The sequence below is a fragment of the Carassius gibelio genome, chromosome A8, assembly GCF_023724105.1.
Source record: "Carassius gibelio isolate Cgi1373 ecotype wild population from Czech Republic chromosome A8, carGib1.2-hapl.c, whole genome shotgun sequence".
NCBI lineage: Eukaryota > Metazoa > Chordata > Actinopteri > Cypriniformes > Cyprinidae > Carassius > Carassius gibelio.
In genome coordinates, this window is record NC_068378.1 from 20427337 (window position 1) to 20439514 (window position 12178).

The following is a 12178-nucleotide window of genomic DNA, read 5'->3' on the forward strand; positions in this document are numbered from 1 at the left end:
AGGCCGACTGATTCAAGCTGATAGAAGAGGTGGTCATAAAGGGACGGACATGGTCAGAAACAATGCTCAGGAAGGCCGTGGCATTTAAACAATGTCCTATTGCCACTAAGGGGCCTAAAGTGTGCCAAGAAAACATCCCCCACACCATTACACCACCACCACCAGCCTGCACAGTGATAACAAGGCATGATGGATCCATGTTCTCCTTCTGTTTACGCCAAATTCTGACTCTATCATCTGAATGTCTCAACAGAAATCGAGACTCATCAGACCAGGCAACATTTTTTCCAGTCTTCAACTGTCCAATTTTGGTGAGCTCGTGCAAATTGTAGCCTCTTTTTCCTATTTGTAGTGGAGATGAGTGGTACCCGGTGGGGTCTTCTGTTGTTGTAGCCCATCCGCCTCAAGATTGTGCGTGTTGTGGCTTTACAAATGCTTTGCTGCATACCTCGGTTGTAACGAGTGGTTATTTCAGTCAAAGTTGCTCCTCTATCAGCTTGAATCAGTTGGACCATTCTCCTCTGACCTCTAGCATCAATAAGGCATTTTTGTCCACAGGACTGCCGCATACTGAATGTTTTTCTCTTTTCACACCATTCTTTGTAAACCCTAGAAATGGTTGTGCGTGAAAATCCCATTAACTGAGCAGATTGTGAAATACTCAGACCGGCCCGTCTGCAACCATGTGACGCTCAAAATTGCTTAAATCACCTTTCTTTCCCATTCTGACATTCAGTTTGGAGTTCAGGAGATTGTCTTGACCAGGACCACACCCCCAAATGCATTGAAGCAACTGCCATGCGATTGGTTGATTAGATAATTGCATTAATGAGAAATTGAACAGGTGTTCCTAATAATCCTTTAGGTAAGTGAATGTTCAGCATAATCACAAAGTATTTTTTTTCACTTAACCTTGGTATTTATTGGTTCTAAAGATATGAGAACTTGTAGTTCACATCAATGTGAAATCCTGCAGAAATGTAATGCTCAAGACAATGTAAATCTTAAAATCCACAGGCAGATCAGTAGGTGACAACCAATGGAAATACTCGACATCCATCAGACTTTTTTATGTCCATTCACATCGTGGCCATCCATTGATGCAATATGCAACAGAATGCAGCAAGAGTACATTTACCTCTGAAGGAATGTATAGAGTAGTTTAATTTGGATATTTATTAAAAGAAAGAAAAAAAACACGCTTGATGGGTTCCTTGCTCTGTCAGTCTTCATCACTGCTCCAGGCATCTTCGAAAGCAGGATTGATAGCAGCTTGTGTTCCACCCTGTGAAAATATGTATCCAGAATATTCAGAAACATTAAACATTTAATCATTATTAAGCCTACACAATTCAGTTCAGTGATGTTTAATTATTGTTTAAATGATACAGAGCATATATTTGCATATATAAGTTTGTGAGTCATGGCTAAATAAATTCCAGCTATTATTGCAAAAAAAAAAAAGTTAAAAATATATATATATAAAACTAAGCTACGTAATTTCTAACACCGGTACCTACTATGTGTGCATCAGTAATGCAGTGATGCAATTATTTATTTACAATTATTTAAATGTGTACAAGATTTTCTTTTCCAGAAAAACTTGTAGCGCAGGATGTTAAAACACAAAACAGAGTGACTGATAAACTACAAGCCATCAAGATGTGACTGCAGCTAACATGCACATCCCATGTATACCATGACTGACAGCAATCGCGGCTGAACACATGCCTTAAAGGGCTCAGCTCATCTGATCTTATCTATTGGCTGAGGGACGTGAGCAAGGTTGCAAAATGTGTTTACGTGATGCACAAATTTGGATTCATGTTCTGCCCCACCTAAACCAAACCTGCAGATCTGTAAAGATATCAACAGCTGATCCACAACACACTGAATTCGTTATAAAGATGCACCATTAATTCAATCAACTTCCCATTTTTTAAAATCTAAATAAGAGATAATTAAATATCCAATACATTTTATATTAAAGAATGTCTTTAACTGTTTTACCCGTTTAGAGTTGGTTTCATCATCCTCAATGTCAGGCTGTCTCAGCACTGGCACCCAGGCCAGGATGTTACAATCTTTACCTCCACTGTACAGCTCCTAAATACACAGCCCACAGATTCACAGTCAGTAATGAGTCTCATTAAATAATTACAAGACCTCAGAAGCTTTCAATTGTTTAGTTTGTTTAGTTTATCAGTAAAGACTAACTGCTAAGCAAATAATCAGGATCAACATTACCTGATAGTCTGGGTGGAACTCACAGCAGTCTACGTTATTATAATGTCCCCTTAACATAGTGATCAGCTCTCCTGAGTGAAGCCCGTACACTGCTACCGCACTGCCACATGGCACAAACACAAACTCCGGACTGCAGCCCCTCGATACGGTAAACTTGAGGCCTTTGCGACTCTCATTCACAACCTTCCCATAATTCACCTATTGATGAGAAAAAACAATTTATTAGCAACAATAGAACAACTTAGCAAATGAAAATGTGCATACCCAACATATTTCTTGCCATTAACAAAGAAAAAACACGTGAGTGACTTCAAATGATTTTATCTTGTTTTCATGTCTGGTAACATTCTGTCTTTTGGAATAACCTCTTTTGATCCACAGAAGGCCAGTAACACTCATGAGAGAAGACTTATTCCTTTTGATGCAAGAACACAGGCTCAAAATATAATTCTTGATATACTCTTATACAAAACAGATATTAGGTATTTAAAAAAGTCTTCAAACAGCCCTAACTGCTACTCACTAATGTGTTTTCCCCTGTGGCACTGTTCCACAGGCGCATGCGATCATCCGTCCCAGTAGTGAGGAGATGAAGTCCATCAGCTGTAAAGCACAATCCATTCACTCGCCCATTGTGTGCTGTGTTCACTGGAAGTAATATATTTACATAATTTATATATATTTATATTATATTTTACAAATAATAAATATAATACATAAGAAATATATTTGCATTGTATAATAATCTACAAATAAAATGCACAAATATATATTCACATTTAAATTATAGTGTATAATATTCATTATTTTATATATGTATAATACATATATGTAATTATGTAATACTATATGTATATAATATTAATTTGCATATTAAATGGACTACATATTTATGTGTGTCTGTGTGTAAGAATTTTACTTTTATTTGATTTCTGTGAAAATATATAGAAGTATAATGAGGGTGATTACAGACATATAAACATCTCTTTTGTCTGATGCTGCAATATGAGCTGTCAGCATCTTTTACACACAGTTTGATATCTCTACAATACTTGAACCTGCTGTAAAATTACATATCAAATCTTATATACTATTTAAGTAACAATATTCAGCCACATAAAAAAGCATTTTACAGAATGCAAGCAGTAAATTATATTTTCAGTACAGCTACATCAATTAGCTCTGGAATGTTTTTAAGTACGAATTTAACTGATCACAACAGATTGGCGTTCATATAAAAATTACAACACATTTATTCTCATGAGGCTTGATGAAACAAGTGTGCTTTCACCTGCTTCAGATGAGGCCTTGGATTTGTCCCCATTGTGCTGGTCCAAAGTAAAAAGACTCCCAGAGGCTCTTCTCACATCCCAGATACGGACCCTACTGTCAGTGCTATCCGGAAACCCATTGCACAAGAGTTAATAGCAATAATACAAGATGAATAAATCACTTTCAGATGGTCAGGTCAGATTCAGAACTGGCCTTAAAGTTCGATCCCTCTGTTCATGTAATGCTAAAATGCTAACATCTAAATAAGGCTATCATCGACAATCTCATTTGGGAAATAGATGCCAAACAAAACAGATGCCAAAATGCCTGAAAGTCATCCTACAAAAAATCTTGCAGAAGGCTGTCCCACACAGCGGTTTTCTTCATTTTCCAGGCAGGAAAGACAGTTTTAAAAGTCCACAATGGCTTATTATCTCACTCTCATTCACTCACATTATGCGAAGTGAAGATGAGTGCTGAATCTACTGATGCATGTGAACTGCATGTGACTTGAATATAGAAAAAACTAAATTTACAACTTACCATAATAACCAAAAGGCTTTAAATGACTAAAGAATCCTCAATAGATAAAAAAAACTGCATCATATAGCACAAGATGTGGCTATTTATTGTTATAGTAGCAAAGGAAAGGGGAGCGCATTGACATTTGTGCAGGTGTGGAAGAGCTTACCTGGCTGTGGCCAGGATGTGATCGTATCGTGGAGACCATCTGACTGAGAGGATCTCACCCCTGTGACCTGTCAGGGAAAACTTGTTTCACGATAACCGACACTTTAACCAGCTCTGAATGTTTGTATACTACCATTCAAAAGTACTGGGTCATTAAGTTGTTTTTAAAGGAAAAGTATATATTTATTCAGCAAGGACACTTTAAATAGCTCAAAATTTTATGTTGAACATTTGTGTAACCGTTCTAATATTTCACAAAAGATTTCTATCGCAAATAAATGGTGTTTTTTTTAACCTTCTGGGGAAAGTTGCTGCTAATACAGCCAAGGTTTAATAACCCATGTCTGTTCAAAACATTTGAGCCTTTGGCCTTTAAGAGAGAACAATCACCCTTCACCAGGGCTGTCTCCATTCAGAAACAACAAGCATTACTCACCCTGAAGGATGTGGATGCGCGACCCAGACTTCAGATCACAAAGCTGCACTTTGGGGTCCTTGGTACCAACTGCCAACACAGAGTACAATAGAGCTGAGTGAGAAGAATAACACTATAGCTCAGACACACTCTTACTGTAGGAGTTTTGAGCCCAGTGTTAAGGGAAAAATGCACTGAACACATCAATATATGTTATATGTAATGGCACAATGTTTTGTTATTTTATAAGATTTATTTTTCTGGAATAGAAATTATTTTGGGAAAATGTTGAAAAAGATCTTAAAATGGTTCTGAGAAATTTTAATGTGAACCATGCCTCAAACACTCAGAGAGCACCCGGGATTAATAATTTTTGACATGCATGAAGTTCTGCAAAATTCTGTAAGGTCTTTGATGTCACACTTGACGTCATTTTTCTGGTAGCTGTTTACCCTGTAAAGATAATCCAGTGAAGACAAAAAGACTGATCATATGTACAAAAAGTATGAATGAGGGCAGATCCCAACTTATGATAAATATGATACTATAGAAAAGGTTGTATTTGGTTTTCAGCATTTAAACAGCAGCATGTCACTGCTTACTTATACTATGGAAGATTATTAAGAAAAATAAAAAAAATTGGATGTGGGGTAATTAATTATTGAAACTCTGGCAGTGAGAGAAACAAAAGCAAAAAGAAAGAGAAAAGGAGACAATGGGACATTGAGGTGTTCATAACCTGTCCTTCTTGATTAGGAGATAAGTGCCTGGATTCCTCACTTCTCATATCTAAAGCAGGAAGTGTTTCGCTGTCTCCCCATTTAATGATAATGATGATAAAGTTCTCTTAATTCTTCCACTTTAACCTAAATAATTTTCTAGAGCAGATATGAACGTCCATCTAAAGGGCATTTTAGCAATAAACTCTTTTTTTAAGGCCATCTGAAGATGTACGAGCTTTGAATGTGCAACTCTACAGCTCCAAGGCTTCTAGATTATTAACATGTGATTGAAACAAGGACACAAAGGAATCAAATCAAAGAGTAATTAGTGCTCAGAACTGCAAAAGAACAGCCACATGCAGAAGGTTTGGTTTGGTCAGAGAACACACCTGCTACAAGACTGTGTTTCCTGGCTACAGGAGACATGTGGTGACAGTAGACATTGCCATCAAACTGGAACTCCTCAGCTGGCTGAAATAAATCAATACTTCATTTATAAATAATCATGCATATTCAATGAAATTTAATGTGAAGAATAATATTCTAAAAGGAATATACACATATATACACCCATGTCAGATGTGCTTAAGGGAGCAAAAGGCATTGAATGTTGCTTGAGCACCATTCCTGTGTGTCAGTTACAATGCAAATACCAGATGAATGGCCAATAGATAAGGGACATTTGACACCACAAAACAGCCACTGTTTGAGCAGATTGGTGCTTCCACAGTTGCTTACTGCGTTCAGCTGTGGAATGGTTGGCTAAATTGTTTTTTTGTAAACACTATGGGGAATTTGTGGACTGGGTAAAAGCAGGTGGTCATGTAAACTTAGAATAGATTCAACAATATTGTCATTGTTTAAAGAACAAGGACAAAGCAAATGAAATGCAGTTAGCATCTAACCAGAAATGAAAATAGCAATATATATATTATTCACTAAATATTATAACAGAATTAATGAGTAATCTCGAGGACAAGGACATACACACACCTTAAGAGTTTCTGTGTCCCATACTTTCATGGTTTTGTCGAATGAACTGGATACAAACATACCAGTGTCATGTGGGTACCACTGCACTGTTTCAACGCTGAATTTATGCACATGCCGACTGGATCTTCACAGAAAAACAAAGATGTGAAAGTCACACCTAACATGTAAGCATGCATTAAAATCTGAAAATATCATACTGCCGCCTTCTGGTGATCACTGGATCACTGTGAATGATCATACTGACCTGCCCACTGTGCAGATTGCTTTGCAAGTGTATTGAGGCTTCTTGCTGTTGTTTTCCAAGTCATAGATCACAATTACGCCATCGGATCCACCTGACAACATACTGGAATGCAAAAAGGCCAGACATTTGCTGTAATTATTGTCTCTTTGTTATATAGAGTCATCACTAGAAAATAATTGTGCATCAAATACATAAATATGTAAATGTGAATTCTATGGTTAAAGTACACTTACTATCTTCCATCAATAACCTCAATGTCCAGAGTGTTAATTCCATTGCCATGAATACGATCAACATCTCTGTTGTGGTTCAACTCCAGACTCAGCACCCTAAAGATACAGAATACGAGAGTGCTTTGTGCCACTTTTTTCAGTGACTTTTTAGATATATTTGATGTCAAAATAAAAGTATTTATTTAAAAACGTTTTTAAAAAGTTGTATGCTAGTCCAACATTTTCCTCTATACATAATACATAATTATGCAAGCAAATGTAACACAATTAATCTTAACATTATTACACTGCACCAAAATACAAATAGTGAAAAAGTGTTAATATTTGTCATAAATACAAAAAAAATGGTGCGCACATCCCACAAACCCAAACAGGGCTCAGGTGCAGGAAAAATGAGTCAAACTGAAAAAAATAATAATAATACGTAATTTCTGCACACTGATATAACTGCTACATTTATCAGTGTACGGACATTACGTGTTTTTTTTTCTTTTCAGTTTGACTCCTTTGTCCTGCACCTGAGCCCTGTTTGGGTTTGTGGGATGTGCGCACCTTTTTTGTATTAATGACTAATAATAACACTTTTTCACTATTTGTATTTGGTTCTTCAAGAAGAAACATCTGGGGAAAAAAACATTACAGCATTACCTTCTTGTAGACTCTGCCCGTCTCAGACGAACTGGGTCGTCAACCCCTGATTGCCTGGCATATAGAAAACTTAACATCGTTGTAGAAACATTGAAGCGTTTATGCTTATTTGTGTATTTTGATGTCAGAGTGAAATAATTAGAACAGATGTATGTTTACAGTCTTTTGCCAAAGTTTTCGAGTGGCCATTTTTTAGCCTGTAAAACCGCGTTTTTAAACTAAACAAATTCATTTTGCACAACACGCGAAATGTAAACGATATATTTCAGCTTTTAGACATGATTGTTGTGTACGTTGTAAGAAAGGAGGCAGCCATATTGTGACGTGTCTACAACGCGAACTCTGATTGGTCAGAGCGTTAGCAAGAACCAATCACACGAGAGCATTAATGCTAGGTAATTGTGTAACCTACGATTCAAAGCAAATGTGGTCATATCTTGTATTTTTGTTTCTTTTTTTCTTTTTTTTTTTGTATCTTTCCTTATCTTCCATTAGTTCTGTTGACTTTGCATGTATTGTTGATACATTTTATGTAATGTATGCTAAAGAAGAAATAATAAAACAAATGTGATGAAAAAAAAAGTTTAAAAAAGGTCATGTTTATTAATATAAAGGCAAAATAATAACAACAATGTTTATAAATTGTTATTGGTTTTGAGATTTATTCATATAATGAAAATGTATTATATTAATGCTTAAAATAAACAACTTATAATATATATACTTATTAATAACTTATTTTTTTGTTGTTTAATTTTATGGTTTAAATAAACCCAATGCCTTGTCTTCTTCAGGAAGGCTCATCTGGCCAAGACGTCTAGTAGAACCAACCAATCCAAAAGAGTTTGAGTACATAGAAGGAAGAATTCCTTCTGAATCGGATGGTAATAAAGACTACATTAATGAAAAAAATATTATATTTTTACGATAATGTAAATTCAACCAAATATTTCAGTTCAGATTGTTTCTGTATTATCTTTCTAATCTAAAACTGTTTGCATATTTGAAAACTGACCTTAGTAAATAGGATATTTGTCATAAGCCAATTATTAGATGTTATATCATATTGTACTTAACTTTAAAATTTAAATGATTTCATATATATTTCCAAATGATATATTAACTAAGTTCCTTGTTTAACATCCCTATCTCTCGTCTTTTTCCCCTTAGCTTGGATCAGAGGCAGGTGGAAACAGCCACCTACAATAGAGGTATTAATAATGTCTAAAAATACAAATGAAACAAAAACATTTAAGAGCAGAAATGTTGTACATTTTCTTTTTATTATATATTAAAATGAAATGACAGTTCTGTAGCCAGTAATGTTGTAATGAATGTATTATTGGAAGTGTTGTGTTAACGTGTCTGTGGCCCTCTATAGATGTTGTTACACAATTAACATTACAGGGAACAGATCAAAATCAGAGGTTCAGACGCAGAGGAGAGGGATGAACCCTGCAGGCCAAAGAGTATGAGGAAGGTTTGGTGGCCCAACCTGTTCAGACTCAGGTCAAAGGTCATGCCTCTGCAACACAGTTTGGACAGACTGAATTCAGTGAGGATCCCATAAGCACTGCCAACACATTCCAGCCTAGGTCATGGACACCTCCAGGAGGCAAAAAATAGGCTCAATTTTGAAACCTCCTTTGCTGTTTTCAAGTAAAATTGCAATTTAAATGATTTAGTAGTTCTGCTGATTTTTTTAACCACATCTCAACACATATTAAAATATTATAGAAATGTTCAGTACTGGTTTTCTGGAGACAGTTGAGAAACACTTCAAGTGATGACTAATACGTTTAAAGAAATAGTTCACCCAAAAAATGAAAAAAAAAAATGCTAAAAATTGACTCACTCACAGGTCATCCAGGATGTAGAGAAATTTAGCATTACATCATTTGTTCACCAATGAGTCCTTTGCAGTTAAGAATGATGGGTGTTGTCAGAATTCAAACAGATGATAAAAACATGATAATACAACATAAAAAAGTATTGTGAAGTTAAAAGCGGTGCTTTGTAATAAATTCATCGTTGACATGTTTTTAACTTTGCTTCTGGCTAAAATACATGCCCTCTATCCATAATATTGCTTTCTCCAATGGGATAGTTGTCTAGTCTGAATTTTTTGAACTGCCAAAACTGTTCTAAAAAATATGTCAATTGATTTTGATGTAAGAGGACAACAGGGGATGGGGATTTTTCACCTGAGGAAGTTTTATTACTGATTATGGACTTTAAAGCAAAAACTTTAAAGTTGTGTTGTTGTAATGTTAACTTACAAACATGTTGCTTTCACTTCACAAGATGTTAATTGATGGACTGGAGATTATGGTGATGTTTGAAATCTCATTCTGACGGCACCCATTGACTGTTGAGGATCCAATGGTGAGCAAGTGAATAAATGCTAAATTTCTCCAAATCTGTTCCAATGAAGAAACAAAATCATCTACATCTTATATGGCCCGAGGGTGAGTAAAATTATATTTCTGGGCAACTATTCTTTTAACATCACTGAAATGTATTGTAGAATGATGTAATGGAAAAAAAGACATGCTGCTGATTTTTTGAGAGGTCCGCTTGAGGATTGTTTCAAAATCATATCAATAGTAGAACATTTTATGCATTTAGTTTAATCAAAATTACATCTCAGATGTACTGAATGTTTATTTTTGAACCCAAATTGAACATTTTATATAATTTAAAACAAAAAAATAAGATAACTATAAAATAATGTGGTTAAGATCCAAGAGTACAGTAGAAATCACAGATATCAGACAGTTTTGAGTCAAAATTCATGTTTTTTTATTACTATTTTAAAAAAACATAATTTAGGTGTTTGTGGATTCAACTTAAAAAAACGATCAAACCAAATAAAAAAATGGAATGCAGAGTACTGCACAGTGGTGTATAGCACAGCAATGCAGTGCATTTTCCACTGTATTTATAATATCCTGGAAAAATGTATTGCAGTCCTGCCTTTGAGATCAGTAAATTCTCAATTATATGTTCCCTCTAGGGTTTACTAAGGCCTATTTCAAGCCCAGTCTTTCTCCAGGTCCCATATGCACTGTCCTGGGTTAAGAGAAGAGCCATGTATCATGTATCTATTATATTGGCCCCTCTCCATTACATGCTCAATCCTTCTTGGCTCTCTTGGCTTTGGCGATATTCTCTTGTCGTTTTATTTTCTTCTTCTGCTCACGTTCCTTGGCCTCGATCATCTTGGCAAGTTTCCATGACAAAAGAGCACTGGCGATAAACAGAGGAGTCAAAGCAAGGATAACCGTGGTGAGAAAGCCATAGGGGTCTTTGGCTGCCCACTCCACCACATATTCTGCCCATGCTTTGATATCAATCATCGTCCTTGCACTCCGTCTTCAGCAGCAGATCCTAGAAAGAGAGAAGAGTTGCGAAATAGCATCACCAGATGTAGGATGTCAGTGATATGTGTCAAAAGTTTTAAGCCAATTAATTTTATGAGTCAATATTGCTGTAATTGCTAGAGAGTTTAGCACGCAAATATGCATTTCTTTGAGTAAAGATTTATGCTTGTTCATTCTGTGCAATAAATATATATTTACATATTTATATTTAAATATATTCACTTAATTGTAACCTGATAGCACTGACAGCTAAAAGCTAGCAACACAGCTTTCTAGTAACTGTTTTACACCACCAATAATAAATGAAAATCACACCATAGTAACTTTTCATACATATTAGTATATAGAGCAAGTTGTTTAGTATGATCTGTATGATCTAAAAACGACCACCCACCACATAAACCGTTTAAAATTTGCCGAGCAGTTTTGAGTCTGTCACCAGAAACGCCTAACAGCATTTAAAGCGGAAGTGAAACTCTTAACTTGTGTTTTGCATTGCAATGTGGGAATTGTAGTTATTTCTTCTTTCGTCAAACCACTGATCTATAATATAGAATATATATAGTTATTTATATATATATATATATATATATATATATATATATATATATATATATATATATATATATATATATATATATATATATATATATATATATATATATATATATATATATAAATATATATATATATAGATCAGTGCGTCCAACTCATGACAGAAACTGCATATACCTGAAACTATAAAAACTATATTTTTATCTATAAAAGTTTTAAATCTCTTTAAGTAAATGCAATAATGTATTTTATTTTGATTTCAGCTTAACTGACCATTACATTTTATCGTTGTTAACATATTTCTTGTGCAGCATGAAATGTTTATAATAAATAAGCTAAATAATACAAATAATAAACAAGTGAAGGCGTACCCTTTTTTGGTTTTGTGTTGTTTTTTGGTTTATTAGCCTTTCTTTTGCATGGTGTTTTACATTTTCTTAAGTTTATTGTTTTTAAAATTTGACCAGTTGCAGTTTATAAAATGTTTGTAAAATGTTATTTATAATATGTCGTTAATTAACCTTTCTTGAGCATTTCTTTTAAGGGAAAAAATAGCATTTATTTGTTTCTTTTTTTTAATATGAACATTACGTCAACAAATAGGACGCAGTTAGAAAAATACAAATGGGGTATATAATTAAACAGAACACCATCATATTCAAGGGAAAATACTAAACGACTTCATAAGCCGTCTTATTACATGCGTTAGAAATAGTCCGAAAGTAATGCTGTCTTTTAGCATTCAAAACAAACAAAAAAAGATCTGACTTGATGAT

General features: G+C 34.7%; 2 protein-coding genes and 1 pseudogene across 2 annotated transcripts; 1 reads left to right on the forward strand and 2 right to left on the reverse strand.

Moving 5' to 3' along the window:
* Positions 1-1146: 1146 nt before the first annotated feature.
* Positions 1147-7800, reverse strand: ercc8 (excision repair cross-complementation group 8). The gene is made up of 12 exons (XM_052604628.1): positions 7465-7800; positions 6817-6912; positions 6584-6685; positions 6340-6463; positions 5736-5817; positions 4646-4714; positions 4211-4277; positions 3539-3642; positions 2771-2895; positions 2248-2445; positions 2011-2106; positions 1147-1285 (listed from the first exon to the last, which is right to left on the reverse strand). The coding sequence occupies exons 1-12, from the start codon at positions 7539-7541 to the stop codon at positions 1223-1225; spliced, it is 1203 nt and encodes a 400-aa protein (XP_052460588.1). The 5' UTR covers positions 7542-7800; the 3' UTR covers positions 1147-1222.
* A 52-nt stretch (positions 7801-7852) lies between these two features.
* On the forward strand, positions 7853-9090 carry LOC128019156 (NADH dehydrogenase [ubiquinone] 1 alpha subcomplex assembly factor 2-like; annotated as a pseudogene).
* Positions 9091-10242: 1152 nt separating this feature from the next.
* LOC128018830 (small integral membrane protein 15) lies at positions 10243-11376 on the reverse strand. Its single transcript, XM_052604634.1, has 2 exons — positions 11242-11376; positions 10243-10854 (listed from the first exon to the last, which is right to left on the reverse strand). Exon 2 carries the CDS (start codon positions 10821-10823, stop codon positions 10599-10601), a length of 225 nt encoding a protein of 74 aa, XP_052460594.1. The 5' UTR covers positions 10824-10854; positions 11242-11376; the 3' UTR covers positions 10243-10598.
* Between the last annotated feature and the right edge of the window lie 802 nt (positions 11377-12178).

Coding starts and splice junctions, on each gene's coding strand:
- ercc8 (XM_052604628.1), bottom strand. CDS start 7,541: ATGTTAAGTTTTCTATATGCCAGGCAATCAGGGGTTGACGACCCAGTT. Junction 3,643..4,210: donor CACATCCTGGCCACAGCCAG/GTAAGCTCTTCC, acceptor GTTTCCGGATAG/CACTGACAGTAGGGTCCGTA. Junction 2,896..3,538: donor CAAGGCCTCATCTGAAGCAG/GTGAAAGCACAC, acceptor TATTACTTCCAG/TGAACACAGCACACAATGGG.
- LOC128018830 (XM_052604634.1), bottom strand. CDS start 10,823: ATGATTGATATCAAAGCATGGGCAGAATATGTGGTGGAGTGGGCAGCC.